Source organism: Brachyhypopomus gauderio, chromosome 9, assembly GCF_052324685.1.
Source record: "Brachyhypopomus gauderio isolate BG-103 chromosome 9, BGAUD_0.2, whole genome shotgun sequence".
Lineage (NCBI taxonomy): Eukaryota > Metazoa > Chordata > Actinopteri > Gymnotiformes > Hypopomidae > Brachyhypopomus > Brachyhypopomus gauderio.
Window position 1 is genome coordinate 1,248,375 of NC_135219.1, and position 14,546 is coordinate 1,262,920.

A 14,546-nucleotide genomic window follows, 5' to 3' on the forward strand; every position below is an offset into this window, starting at 1 on the left:
TGTTTACATTAAGAAGGGCAAAAAAAAAAATTACACTGGTAGTGTCAGACATCTAACCTATAGAGTTTGACTTAGTCACTTTAAATAACAATAAAGCTAATAGTATATAAGCTGGTAAGGGAGAGTAGAGGATCAGATGAGGGTGGCTGTCAGATGAGATCAGATGAGGACACTGCTGTCCATGTCAGTGGACGTGTCCAACATTCCCTGTGCTCCCATTTTGATATTAAACTCAGCCTGGTTTTCATATACAGGATCTCCTCAGTGCACACAGAATACAGGCTAACAATGTTAGTGCAACAAAGGGAAATAATTATTGTTTTTAAATTTTTATTCCCACTTTTTTTTTAAGCTACAAAATCATTTTTCCATGCAATGAAAGTTTCAACGACTGTGTGCATTTGACATGGAACCCGATTTGTGTTGTGCTAATATTAAAAGGCTTTGTCCTTACCACATTTGAAGTCGGCGCTAGACACTTGCAGGACGTGTGAGTTCTGTGTGAAGCTAGCATAAAGGCAGGATGTCCTGGCTTAGTCTGTCTCCGAGGCAACCATTGCCAAGCTATTTTAACCTGAACCGCACCTACAGCTAAGAGGAAAGGTTCCGTGTGGACCTCGTTTGACCAAGGGTTTATATCTTCTATAATGTAGGATAAAAGTTTTAGTGTAAAAAGTTTTAAAGTGTAAAAGGACTACTGTTAGATTTTTGGTTTACACTCGACACCCTAAAAGCTGAAGCCTTTTGCTTGTAATTCTGTTCTCTATCACAAATGGTTAACAGGACATTTGCATCAATGTAAACCTATACTGACCGCTGTAGAGGGGCATTTGTTTTAAAAGTTTACTTAAGACGTTGTGATATTTGTATGTGGAAGGTCCATACCAAATACGAAAAACATTTGATAAAGAAACCATGAATGAACACTGTCTGCATGTTTATTTCTGTTTATCTGTTTGTCCCTTAACCACCTCATTATAAAAAAAAGGGGTTTGGACAGTTCACACAGGCAAGAAATGAATCTGCATGAATCTGATTGTCACGTTGGCCTGTGTACAGGCCACATTTGCAGTCACTATGATCAGAGATCACAGTGCAATCAACAAACAAACGTTCAACGCTCCCGTCCTCGGAGCGCAAGACGCGTGGTGGGTTTATTCCAGAGATCACGAGCGATGAAGACGTGGACCCGCAGCGGGCCGGTTCCTCAAGTTCCTCTGCGCTCTACCAAGAGCGTCCTCGGACATCCACTTAGTCCGCAGGCCCACATATCAGCATCCTGCCAGGGCCAGTGTTCTCCTCAGCTCCTCGAGGTGACTCCTGGCTTGTGTGATCATCATACGGATGGCGTCCTGTGGGAACACGATGGAGTGAATGAGAGCTGCAGGGAGATGATTAAACACTGCCTGGCTGACCTACCTACACATTACATGTTTAAGTATATTCGCTAGTTGCACGTCCAATCGTGCTGTAACATAATTGCAGGGTGTCAGTGCAGCCATGCTGGGACAGGTCGCCCTCTAGTGGTCTACAGCAGGAATAAGGGGCACCTGGTCGGTCGCATGTTTGTTCCGTTTGAACTCTTCTCTCGCCCAGTCCCTCAGATATGTGCGGTCGGCATCGTCTGGTACCTGGCGGATGGTTCTCAGCACGCTGCGGTACAAACCCAACACTTTCTGCCTCTGTAGAAACTGAAAACACCGTTAATGACAGCTTCAATGTGTCGGTCGTGGCAGCCGCTAAACGAGATAAGCTGTAGAAACGAGCAGAAAGCAGGACCGTAGACCAGGTGGCCAGGCTACCTGTTTAAAGCTCAAAGCGCTCGGTGGTAATTTTGAAGCGAACATTATCAGTGTCTCAGTCTCACACACGACCCTCCGCTGCGGACGTCTCGCTTTTTCTTTGTGGGTTTTGAGATGTGAGAGATTGTGTGCAGCGTCGCCCTCTACCGGCGCGGAGGCGCAGCTCCCGTAAAGCCTGTTTTAAGTCTGGGTTAGGGTCACATTATTTAATGGTGGTTTATTTTCAAAACGCCCAATCTTCACGTTCTCTCATGTTTCGTCCTGGAATTACAAGAGGCTCGTATTTGTTAACGTAATATAAGAAAACTGTTCAGTCAGACAGATATTTGTTGTGAAATGAATTAGTTACAATTTCAAGCATTTTCAAGTACATTCAGTGGCGTGCACAGACATTTTGGGGGGCAAGTGCTCGGGGGGGGGGGTGAAGGGCACTTTTTAGCGCACGTAGAACACTTAATTATAAAAAAAAATACAAGCACATGTTGAATGAAATTTGACATTTTATTTGTAACATTCTCTAAACGTGAGTTTTCAATGGAGAAAAGTCACGCAGCCAACTGATAAAATTAATATCCAATATTAACTATATAGTCATGTCCTTCAGTTAACTTCTGTTTACCCTCCACTGTCTGCAGGCCTTGTTGCATATATTTTGCAATTAGTAAATCAATATAGGCCTACAATTACGACAGTAAAAAGACCAAAAAGTAGGAGAAGGAGTTATAGGCTACTGAGTGTTGTCATGAATGCAGATGGGCATTTTTCACAGGTAATGGGGAACTTCCCGTTTCTTCTTTCACAAACGAATGTGTTAATTTATGTTGTCTAACAAAACCTATACAACAGAAAACGTTCAGCTTAACACAGATTTGCAAACTCTACCTCAATAATAATAATTTGTATGTGGTCGTCCTCACGTTATCTATCATTGATTTGGGCTAGAGCGACTAGTTTATCAGGTGACCAGTCGGCTAAAAATGCTTAGTAGTTTGGTGCTGTATGAGACATTTTACTGCACAACAAATTGATTTCACGTTGGTCTTAGAGGGCAAACGGTAGGCTATGATTTTACTTGATGTGTATGTGACCTGGCTGGTGGGGACGGGAGAAGAAGTCTATCTGTGACCGTGTGTGCTGTGCTGAAGACGCTTCCTTCACCTCGCTGCAGCGCATCTGGTGTTAAAGGAAGAGAGAGGTCGGGTGTGTGCGAGGTGGTGACGCATTTCAGGGCATTGTTTTTAATCGCTCAGGTTTTCAAAAGATCATTTCAAACCGACCTCATTAAAATGAAAACCGAAGTTTCAAAAGGGCACTTTCGTTGATAAAGGGCAGAGTTGGTGGTGCTTTAGCACCACCTGATGTCTATGTGTGCACGCCTAAATTCCAGCACTTTTCAAACCTGAAACACAAAGCAACATTAAAATTCGTCAGGTAAATGTTCCTTCCCCTGTTTGTGAGGGGTGTGTTTCTTTATACTACCACATATCATTTCGGACAACACGGCAAAGAATGTGACGCGCCAAGTATGAACGTCTCCGCCACACACACACACACACACACACACACAAGTTCTGCAGGGTGAGATCTGTGAACATCTGTGGTCAGGGTGTTCATATGATATCATACAGGATCACGTCAACAACACTTATAGTTATAAGCGAAAATAAATAAGTACAAAAAGTTCACATGACCACATGGAACGAGCAACACGATAGAATCCACGTCCTGTTTTCGAGAACATGCAGATCAAAACTAAAATAAATAGTTTGCTAAAATAACCCCTGAATTCAGCAGTGGCGATAAAGAGTCCACAGAGATGTCTGATATTCACACTTACTTACACGTTAGACTGTTAGAATAATGAAAATGCGTGTAGAGAACTGAATGTATTGTGATTAACGAAACTGACTGAAAAAAAACGAAATGTTGCATTTAACCATGTAAAACATTAAAAAATCATAATACTGCCGTTATACTCCAAAATGTGTCAACAGGGCTCCACCTGGTGGTGACTTAGGGAAAACATTCAGGCGTTGATGCATAACTACATCCTCAAAAAACACAATTATACCTTAAATAAAGCCAATGGTAGTGCTCTTCACATACTAGGAAGAGGCAGAATGATTTTAAAGTTCTCACTACTCCCTCAGTAGACCACAGCGAGGAAGCGGTAAAGGACTTTCAGAAGTGGATTAAACGAAGAATCTGTAAAGGTGGGGGATCTCTGAGGTGAAATCCTCCGTGGAGTTTTGACGGTAAGTGAACCAAAGTGCCAGTTCATGTAAAAAAAAAAGGAAAAATGAACTCGCAGAAAATATTCAACGCGATAAACGGGAGAAAAACCAAAAATACTCACGGAAACAAATCAACGCAAAAAACAGGGAAAGAAACAAACTTAGGACGCCAGGGAATAAGCTGGCTCTCTCACTACAGAGGACAGGAACAAAAGGGAAATAACCCAACCAAACTAATAACCCCAATAGAGAAAAACAAAGAATGGGAAAGCTTGAGAGAAGCCAGAGAGAGTGGAGCAGAAGTTGAATCACTCGAACAGACAGAATAATAAAGAAATCTTCCAACAGAGACAGGGTGGAGAGACACACAACGCAGCACGAAACCAAGGACACCAGGTTGAAGGTTGGCAGCAACAAAGACAAACAACTCAACAGTGAGACACTCCTGCCATCTTCCTTAAGAAACAAGGAAGACAGGTGCAGGTCATCACTGCTGATTGCGCTGCAGTCTGGCTCGTGGGCTCCTCCTGGTGGTGACAGATGGACCGGCGCTTGAGCCAGCCCTGACAGGACCTGCACATAAATGCACATGTATGTTCTAGGACGTCAGCTGTTAATGTATTTGAGGTGTCTGGGGGGGTGGTGGTGGCACGTCCCCAGGAGGGAAGAGCAGGTAAACAAGACACCGTAACTTTGTGGGAGGGGGCTAATAACAAATTCAGATGCTCAATTTCGGAAACGTCAAACCTGAGAAACTATCAATATAAAGGCTAAAATTTTTACTTCTGTAAGCATCCGTGTAACTCGTGGGGCCTGGTAAAAGGAAATATAGGGGGTAGTGTTGGATATGGACTTCATGAGGTACGGGTGCGCAGAGTTGGAAACTCTCTCAGTCTGGACATTGAGTGGCCATGAGCCAGGCAGGGCGACACAGAGAAGTATTGGTGTTGTGTGGCGCAGAAGGGGGGAGATCACTGTTCAGAGATTCAGATACGAGTGTTTCCTTCCCCAGAAGCTGCAGAAAACACACTGAAGGCCACGGATGATAAGGACGAAGGCGGTATGCTGAAAGAACAACAGACAGACATCTCCATGGTAGCGGGGGCCTCGTATGAAGTAAAATTGTGCTATTGTGGTCGTGTGGCTGAGACAGTTCTGTCTGAAGTAAAACACACTGCAAATATTCCATCAAAAGTGGAACTTTATTTTCCTCATATCCACAAACTTGTCAAACTCAAGGACCGCGGGCCAAATGTGTCTCGCCGTGTCATTTTATGTGGCCCGCAAGAGCTTGAAGTGACCAAAAACTACATTTCCCACAATTATGTTACCTGTGAAGTGACGGCATCTCGATACTGCAGTGTTTCCAATCTATGTGATTTTCCCAATAAGTGAATTTGATTAATACAAATAATGATCCCAGATGTCCAGGAAGAGAAACATCGATGCAGATAGAAGTGTGTTTCAAGAAAGATGAGAAAGCGAATACATGTTTGTTCTTCAAGGAGAAAAACCGGTATGTCTTTTGTGCTATGAAGCGGTGGTGGTTGAGAGTACAATCAGTGTCGGTATTTTGAGACCAAACACGGACCTGATATTTCAAAATTAGACATCAAGAAAAAACAACAAATTGCCAAAGAATTAAAAGGCAAACTGCGATCGCAACAGAATGTGTTGGTGAAAGCCACAACCACAAACCATGCGGCAGTAAAAGCTGCTTTGTTGTGGCTGAAGAAATCACCGCGCTTGAGAGAAAGAATGTTCCACTGCTGCCCACACACACACACACACACACACACACACGCACACACACACACATACACACCCCAACCCCACACACACACACACACACACACACACACACCCCCAACCACACACACACACACACACACACATCCCCCAACCACACACACACACACACACACACACACATCCCCCAACCACACACACACACACACACACACACACACACACACACACACACACACACACATCCCCCAACCACACACACACACACACACACATCCCCCAACCACATACACACATACACACACACACACACACACACACACACACACACACACACACACACACACACACACACACACACACATATCCCCCAACCCCACACACACACACACACACACATCCCCCAACCCCACACACACACACACACACACACACACACCTTCGCCCACTGCATCTTCCTTAACGACACCACCAGCGTCACATAAATAAACAAAACAAACAGACGAAAAACCTGAAAGGGAACTAAAGGCTCAAACACCCATGAAGGGCTGTGTGTGTGTGTGTGTGTGTGTGTGTGTGTGTGTGTGTGTGTGTGTGTGTGTGTGTGTGTGTGTGTGTGTGTGTGTATGTAATATATTATTACCTCTGTGTTTCCAATGGATGAATGCCTCCATCCCGAGTGTGCAGAGTATTAAAACCATCAAGATGCTGAGAACTGTGTGAACACACACACAACAGTTAGACTGGATAGAGAGTCTGTTGGTATTTGAGTGTAAATTAAATAGAAAGTGGTTTGACCTATGATGTAGCGTACTGGGGAGAAACAGTATGTAGTCTGAAGATCTGATGGTTTTTTAACTCCAGATGTGACGGTTCCTGTAGAAGAGAAAACACAAACATATATCCACATACACACACACAAGCAAACACACACATACACACACAAACACACATAAAATAGACATGATAGAATGGCTTTCTTTGAATGAAGATTAAATATTTAATCTTAAAGCAAATTATTTTTCAGAAATCATCTCAAAAAATCAGCATAAGCCAAAATTTCTGTTTAGCACAATCAATTCTTTATTAAGTCCAGTTTCATATCATGGTCCTGAGCCATCCCAGGAAAACTGTGAAGTTTTTCAGGATTTCTTTCTGACGAAGATTGAAAATAGAGCTAATATATCGATTTCCACAACTAGTCCTGTCTATGAGCTGGATATCCCAATATTTGAGAAATTTGAATTAGTTTCTCTATCCCAGCTATCTGGCATTGTTTCCCACATGAAGTGCTCTACCTCTTCGGCTGATATTCTTCCATCTTGGTTATTTAAGGAATCATTTGATACCATTGGCCCTGATGTTTTATCAATCATAAATACAAGCTTGGCCTCTGGCATAGTTCCTGCATATTTTAAGCATGCAGTAGTTCAGCCACTTTTAAAAAAGCATAATCTAGATACTGGAGTTCTGAATAACTATCGGCCCATATCAAAACTGCCCTTCATAGCAAAAGTTCTGGAAAAAGTTGTTTTTGGTCAGTTAGCGTCTTTTCTAGACAGCAACAACATTTATGAGATCTTTCAATCTGGTTTTAGGGCACTACATAGTACTGAGTCTACTCTTTTAAAAGTCACTAATGATCTTTTTATTAATGCCGATTCTGGTGATTGTTCAATCCTGGTCTTACTGGACCTGAGTGCAGCATTCGATACTGTGGATCATTATTTACTCATCGAACGTCTGGAACATTGTGTTGGACTTAAAGGTTTAGTTCTTAATTGGTTCACTTCTTATATTAAACAAAGAACTTTTTCTGTTAATATTGGTAATTTCTCCTCTGCCGCCACTACTCTGGCCTCCGGGGTTCCGCAAGGGTCTGTTTTAGGCCCAGTCCTCTTTTCATTATATATGCTCCCCCTTGGTCAAATAATTCGGGAACATAACATCTCATTTCACTGTTATGCAGATGATCTACAACTATACCTACCTTTAAGTTTAGGAAATTGTTCCTCCCTGGATAGACTTCACGAGTGTATCACTGACATTACAAATTGGATGACAAATAGCTTTCTCCAACTGAATGTCGCTAAAACAGAGGTCATATTAATTGGTTCCTCTATGGTAACCAAAAATTTAAAAACAAATTTGGGTTCTTTAGTCCCATTTTTAAGAACAAACGTTAAAAACCTTGGAGTAATTTTCGACTCAGAATTTAAATTTGACAAACAAATAAATGCAACAGTCAAGGCTAGTTTCTTCCAGCTTAGAACAATTGCCAAATTGAAATCATTTCTTAATGTTTTAGATATGGAAAAAGTCATCCATGCTTTTATTACTTCTAGACTGGACTATTGTAATGCACTGTATATTGGGATGCATGAAGCGTCCCTTAAACGCTTACAGTTGGTTCAAAATGCCGCAGCCAGATTATTAACTGGAGCCAAGAAAAGGGATCACATTACTCCTATCTTGGCATCCTTGCACTGGCTCCCAGTGCATTACAGAGTCCAGTATAAAGTAGCGCTGACTGTTTTTAAAGCTTTGAATGGATATGCCCCTGTTTATATAGAGAACATGCTTTGTATGTATACACCCTCGAGATCGTTAAGGTCTGTATCAAAGTCACTTTTGGTGGTTCCACGAGCTCGCCTCAAGCAGAGTGGGGATCGTGCTTTTTCTGTTGCTGCACCTAAACTCTGGAATAGTCTTCCACATGACATTAGACTCACCAAATCTGTGACTGTTTTTAAATCAAAACTAAAAACACATTTTTACAAGCTAGCTTTCTGCAATTGTTAAACTGTTTTAACTGCATTTGGAGGGATGTCTTATTCTGTTTTATGTAAGTTATATGTTTTATGTGAGCATATGTTTCTATGTTCTATTTTATGTAAGTTATACTTTTTGAGAGCAGAGGGTATGGTGTTTCTTTGACCTTGTAAAGCACTTTGGTTTTAAATTGTGCTCTATAAATAAAATTTACTTACTTTTACTTACTAAATAGAAGGTGGTTTGACCTAGAGGGAGATCACCTGTAGTCTGAAGATCTGGTGTATCTTTAACTCTAGTTGTCACGGTTACTGTAGTAGGAGACACTTCTGGAGACGTTCTTGATGTCCATGAATGTGTCCCATTTTCCCTCACTATACAAACAAATAACATATGAAACCAAAAACATCACAGACACAGTCACCTCTCTCCACCCTACACCAGTTCCTCAGGTAAAATATCACTCTTATACAGGTCAGTTGATAGACTTGCTGGGCCCAGGGGCATGAAGTCTTCACATGTACCAGCCTTTACTACCTCTTCAATTATTCAATCAAGCAAATCACATAATCATTTAAATTAATGTCTTATTGAACAAGACAAAATACTGTAATAAAAACTGTAGCAAACCCACAAATTACAGTTACGTGAAAAACAAGACAAATGATATTCTCGGTTAAGTGGTCAGTTGTGTGTGTCTGCGGTGGTTTTTCCGTCTGTGTGCTGTTCTGGTCTGTGTGGGTCAGGGATTAAGAGTTCGGTCTCTTCACTACAAACGGATCGGGTCTCCAACTTTACGGAGCTACAACGTTGTTGTTGTTTATTTACCGTCATCTCTGAACTCACAGAGTCAAACCCTGCGCTCTTTTAAAAACCTCTTCATATAATCTCCTTCACCTCTGTGATCTTTCTCTCTTTTAAAAACCTCTTCATATAATCTCCTTCACCTCTGTGATCTTTCTCTCTTTTCCTTTTGTCTTTTCTTTTTTGTGCTCCAAAATTGTAAATTTTTATGCGTCATCTCTCTAGATCAGATGTGTGTAGTATCAGAAATGTTAAAACTCCCGCTGCTGTGCACCGACCAGCAAGTCAGTACAGATCAAACCATTTGTCTGTGGGACCCGGGGGTGTTTGTAGTTAAAGGAATATATATATATATATATATATATATATATATATATATATATATATATATATATATAAATATTCAGTGGTATATTTTACTAAACGACAATGCAAATTATGATCAACTTTCATTTTGATGACAAAAAACTGACATGAAAATTTATTATGGTACATTAAGAAAAATAAATATTTAACACAAACTCTAAGTCAATTTAAAAGCAAGTTTCCTAAACAGTAAACACAGGTGAACCTTTGATCTCAGTCATCTTCACACACTCACACTGCAAAGGACCTTTTCACGACTACACATGTTGTCATGTATATTTCAGTGGTTTACCTGAAACACGCAGAGTGAAGGGTCTACGTCTGAAATGTCCGTGTTCACTCCAAGTATCACAGTTGTATTTTCCCTCATCCTCTGTTCTCAGGTCAGTTATGAGCAGAGAGAGATTTCCAGGAGAGAGTTCATTAAACCACTGAACTCTGTCTCTGTAGCGCTTATTACTGAAGACTTCAGTCCAGGTTCCACTACTCTGAGTCGTCCAGGTGAAAATCTCAGGTTGTGTCTGCAGGTCAGCGCAGGAGCAGGACAGCAGGACTGAGCCTCCTGTGTGACCTTTGACCTTCATGAACGTATTGTCAGAGAGCATGCAGCCTGCAGAAAGACAGAAAGCTCCCACATTATTATCACTCAGAGGGAAAATATTACAATGCTACTGGTTATAAGCCTCCAAATGCAGGTCATAAACAATCCAATAATTCATCTCTGTTACATGTTTAGTTGAACAGATTCGGTAGTTGTAGTCTAATACTGTTCTTAATAAGGACATTTACACACACTTAGTCTAAACTAAACAGACACCACGTCACTAATGTGAACAACACTGAACTCAGAACTGAGTCTCAGTTTGTCTCTAAGAGAACAGATGAAATAACTGATCCCACCTGCAGTGATGTGGAGCACAACCAGCAGAAGACACAACCTCTCCATCCCTGTGTGTGTTCTGAGATGATACAGTTCCTCAGAATCACACCACCTAACCCCCCTCCACACACACACACACACACACATATATAAACTCTCTATCTATCTGACACAATCTATATCTATCTATCTATCTATCTATCTATCTATCTATCTATCTATCTATCTATCTATCTATCTATCTATCTATCTATCTATCTATCTATCTATCTATCTCTCTCTCTCTCTCACACACACACACACACAGACACACACACACACACACACACACACACACACACACACACACACACAATGCTACTTCACTTAAATTAGTTCTGCAGGGTGAGATGTCTGCGTTTGGAACATCTGTGGTCAGGGTGTTCATATGATGCCCTCAGACAGAATCACGTCAACAACACTGTTATAGTTACAAGCAAAATTTAACAAGTACAAAAAGTACACATGACTACACAGAACGAGCAACACGACAGAATCCGGTTCATGTTTTCAAGAACATGCAGATCAAAAATAGATCTGCTAAAATAACCACTGAAGATGTGTTTCTGCTGTGAAGAAAAAGATACACAACAGAGATGTCTGAAATTCACACTTACTCGCACGTTAGAGTGGAGAAGTAGTCATGAACTTTTAGAATAATGTTAGAATAATGTAAATGCTGTGAAATGAACAACACTGTGGTGGGAGGAGAGAGAGATGAAGGTGGTAGGAACATGACTTTAATATCCAAAAGAAACACTGGAAACACCAGATATAGACCAAGGTGCACAGCGCACAACAAACTGAATAATAACACTCAGTATGCAGCTCAGTAGTGGCAGCAGACTTCAGCAGCTCGTCTGACTCACAGAACGACACACTGCACTGCAGGCTGGAACCTGGGGGCTTCTGAGTGACAGGCTGGGATGAGTGTGATGAGCGTGATGAGCGGGACGAGTGTGATGAGTGCTACAGAGTGTCCAGATATTACACACACACATACACACACACTATTATTATTAAGGAGCAGTTACATTTATAAGTTACATATGGCCCTCTGTGGGCAACGATTATGCTCATGTGGTCCGCGGTGAAAATGAGTTTGACACTCCTGGTATACACAGTTACCATCACACGTTTATCAGCCTCTACATCCTACTCATCTCCTCCCTCATCTCGAGTCTTCATGTGCTGTTGGAGCGTGCTGGTCCAGCTCCACGTGTGATTTTCTCCTCTCTAATAGGAGTCTTTCAGGTCTGGTGATGACGCAGAAAGAAGAAGAAACATTTCACGTTCTCATTTGTTCTAAATGAAGCAGCTACTGTACAAGTGCATTAAATAATACAGCAACACGGCACCAGGAGAACCAGGAGAACCAGGAGAACCCAGCTGTTACTGCACAAGACCTTTTCATTTAGTCCCCAGAGGAGCAGAAAAAGATTCTGATCACTCATGAGTTTGTATCTGACCTCAGATCAGACCCACTTTATTACAGTTTTTGACGACTGCTAACGTGCATTTCCCAATACTTGTGATACATTGTCAAAACTCTAAACACAGCAACACATTGACCTCACACAAATAGCCAAATAGTTAATATCGTGTTCAAAAGCGCATTTTCTTAACTAAATAAAAACTCTGCATTTCACAATGCAAACAACTTTGTTAAAACACAGCAAACCTGGTTCAGTATCCAATCATTCTTTCAAACATTAGCACATATACTCTTTTCGAGATGAACATAGTCAATCACTGCACAACCACTGTAAAAAAACTAACATTTGATGGCAATACAGAAACAGTATTACATGTAATATTTTACTCTCTCCCAGCAAACAACAGACATTTTACAGTAACATCTGTTGTTTTCTTAGTTCGTTCATTTTTACTGTAATCTGCTTCATTTCGACTTTTTTTTTTCAAATGTGTGCATTTTTGGCAACACACTGTCTACACAATGAGTGATATTTACTGTTAGGTACTTTATGGAATGTAGATTAGACAAAAAAGGAGTCAGTAACAGTTTTGCAGTAAAGGGTATATTTTACTGTATTAGGGACATTACTGTAAATTGTGGCCTAACCCAAAAAATAATTATTGTAATTGTAAACATAATTAGCCATGGTCCCATATGTGTAAAAATACACATATACAAAAAAAAGCCACACAAGTGGGAAAAACAGTCTGGTCTAATCTAAACGGTCTGCAGCAGTTGGCCACATGTTTTCATCCACATCACATCTGATGTTGGCCCTTGCCATGCACCTGGGAAAGAAAAGCTTGGTATGCCTTATTCACCCCTGGCAGTCTTCAGCTGAAATGTCTCTGCAGCCGGGATCCATTGCATGCAGGAGGGACATTTGGTCATGGGGCTGATGATCATACACCTTCCACCTCCAGACTGACAAAAGTTCCTTAGTGGTGTTGAGGAAAGGCGAGATGGGCGGGAGGAAAAGGGACATCACTCTTGGATGGTCTATAAACCAGTTTGTGATGACATGAAAATGACAGAATGCTACATCGTCCCATCACAAATGTCCTCGTGTTTCCTCCCACCTGTTCCCTTTCTGCTTCTGGAACCAGTTGTTGGTAGAGTTCATTCAAAAACGAAAGAAGGAGGTCACTGCTATAGGGACCAATCTGGCATTTGTGAAGGACCAAACCAGCACTTGAGATTGCAGGACAAATTGTTATATTTGCTCCTCTCTGACCCGGTACATTACTGTACTTCATTTTATTTCATTGATCTATATGTGCAAAAAATGTGCACAACAATAATAACTTTTCAGCTGCCTTTGTTTTTGCAGAACTTGGCATTTTATACGATATTTAAGGTTTTGAACCTTAGGTTTTCATTTTTGGCATGCTGTGTACAAGCAATTGTAAATAAGACAAAAATGATCCAGAATTTTGTTATTGGATAACCTTGTGTGTATAGAAAATTTCAGCATTATAGAAACATGTAAAATGACTGCATTTTGTGCAAAAACAACATGAACTGTACTAATTGTGTTTACTGTGTTTAGAGTTTTGAAGAATTTGAGAAGCTCTGGCTCACCTTGAATTGCGTGAACGCCGCCTTGTGGACCTCATGCAACCTGCTGGTGGGGAAACGGGTGACGGTGCCCCTGCATGTACTACTGGATATGGCACGAGCCACGACATTCGGAGGAGGGGGCCGAGGTCTCACGCAGGGGGGGTCCCTGCCTCCACCAGCTCGGGCTTCTGCCGACGCTTTCTGAGGGACCATGTTTTGTCCTGATAGAAGGATAGACTGAGGGGGGGGGGGGGGGGGGGGGGGTTCTCCTCTGTATTGGTAGGGGTTGTGGCTCGTGGTGGAGGAGAGGAGTGACCTGGACCTCTCCCCCCATCCCCCCCCCCCCGACACTGTGAATGTGTGACATCTCCTTTCAAGTTTGGGCCTGTATGTAGAAATGCACATATGTCAATTGTTAATAAACAGTCAAAGTGTGGGGTGCGTCCCACACAGTCTCCCCTTCATGTTTAGGCAAACATTGTGGCAAATATGTCCTTAGTTTACTCAATGGCTTGCGTTTTATTGTCATGACATTATGTAAATTGACTACTGGATTATGGGTTTTATCCTTCTGCATTTATTTATGTGTTTCCTTTTTCCTTTTCACATGTCAGTGTATGGAAAGAAAATTACATGGACAGTGGTGGAGGACAAGAGCAGTCTGGGACTCCTCCCCCCTTTCCCCCCTCCCCTGTCTCCTCCCCTCCCTAGACACCACCATAGTGGGTCTCATTTGCCATAAGGTCACCATATTTTAATAATTTTAATCAGTGTGAAAATTGTGTTTACAATTTACATTTGTGGAAAATATTCTCAAGAGTTTATGGTTTTACAAGCTATAACTTGTACATGTGCTGTGCATA

The 14,546-nt window shown here is 41.5% G+C and overlaps 1 protein-coding gene and 1 long non-coding RNA gene across 3 annotated transcripts; both read right to left on the minus strand.

Annotated features, from left to right (window-relative positions):
• Nucleotides 1-379: 379 nt before the first annotated feature.
• On the minus strand, nt 380-1,982 carry lyrm2 (LYR motif containing 2). The gene is made up of 3 exons (XM_077016382.1): nt 1,803-1,982; nt 1,551-1,691; nt 380-1,352 (listed from the first exon to the last, which is right to left on the minus strand). Exons 1-3 carry the CDS (start codon nt 1,845-1,847, stop codon nt 1,272-1,274), a joined length of 267 nt encoding a protein of 88 aa, XP_076872497.1. The 5' UTR covers nt 1,848-1,982; the 3' UTR covers nt 380-1,271.
• Nucleotides 1,983-2,272: 290 nt separating this feature from the next.
• Nucleotides 2,273-10,898, minus strand: LOC143522650 (uncharacterized). 2 transcript variants are annotated; one of them, XR_013133091.1, is made up of 7 exons: nt 10,628-10,898; nt 10,020-10,337; nt 8,821-8,931; nt 6,584-6,661; nt 6,429-6,500; nt 3,080-3,201; nt 2,273-2,975 (listed from the first exon to the last, which is right to left on the minus strand). It is a non-coding gene; the product is annotated as an uncharacterized LOC143522650 (long non-coding RNA). The 2 variants fall into 2 exon arrangements; XR_013133090.1 differs by having other exon boundaries at nt 2,273-3,201; nt 10,628-10,892.
• Nucleotides 10,899-14,546: the final 3,648 nt, after the last annotated feature.

Coding starts and splice junctions, on each gene's coding strand:
- lyrm2 (XM_077016382.1), bottom strand. CDS start 1,847: ATGTTCGCTTCAAAATTACCACCGAGCGCTTTGAGCTTTAAACAG. Junction 1,692..1,802: donor GCGCTTTGAGCTTTAAACAG/GTAGCCTGGCCA, acceptor CGGTGTTTTCAG/TTTCTACAGAGGCAGAAAGT. Junction 1,353..1,550: donor ACAAACATGCGACCGACCAG/GTGCCCCTTATT, acceptor GTGTTCCCACAG/GACGCCATCCGTATGATGAT.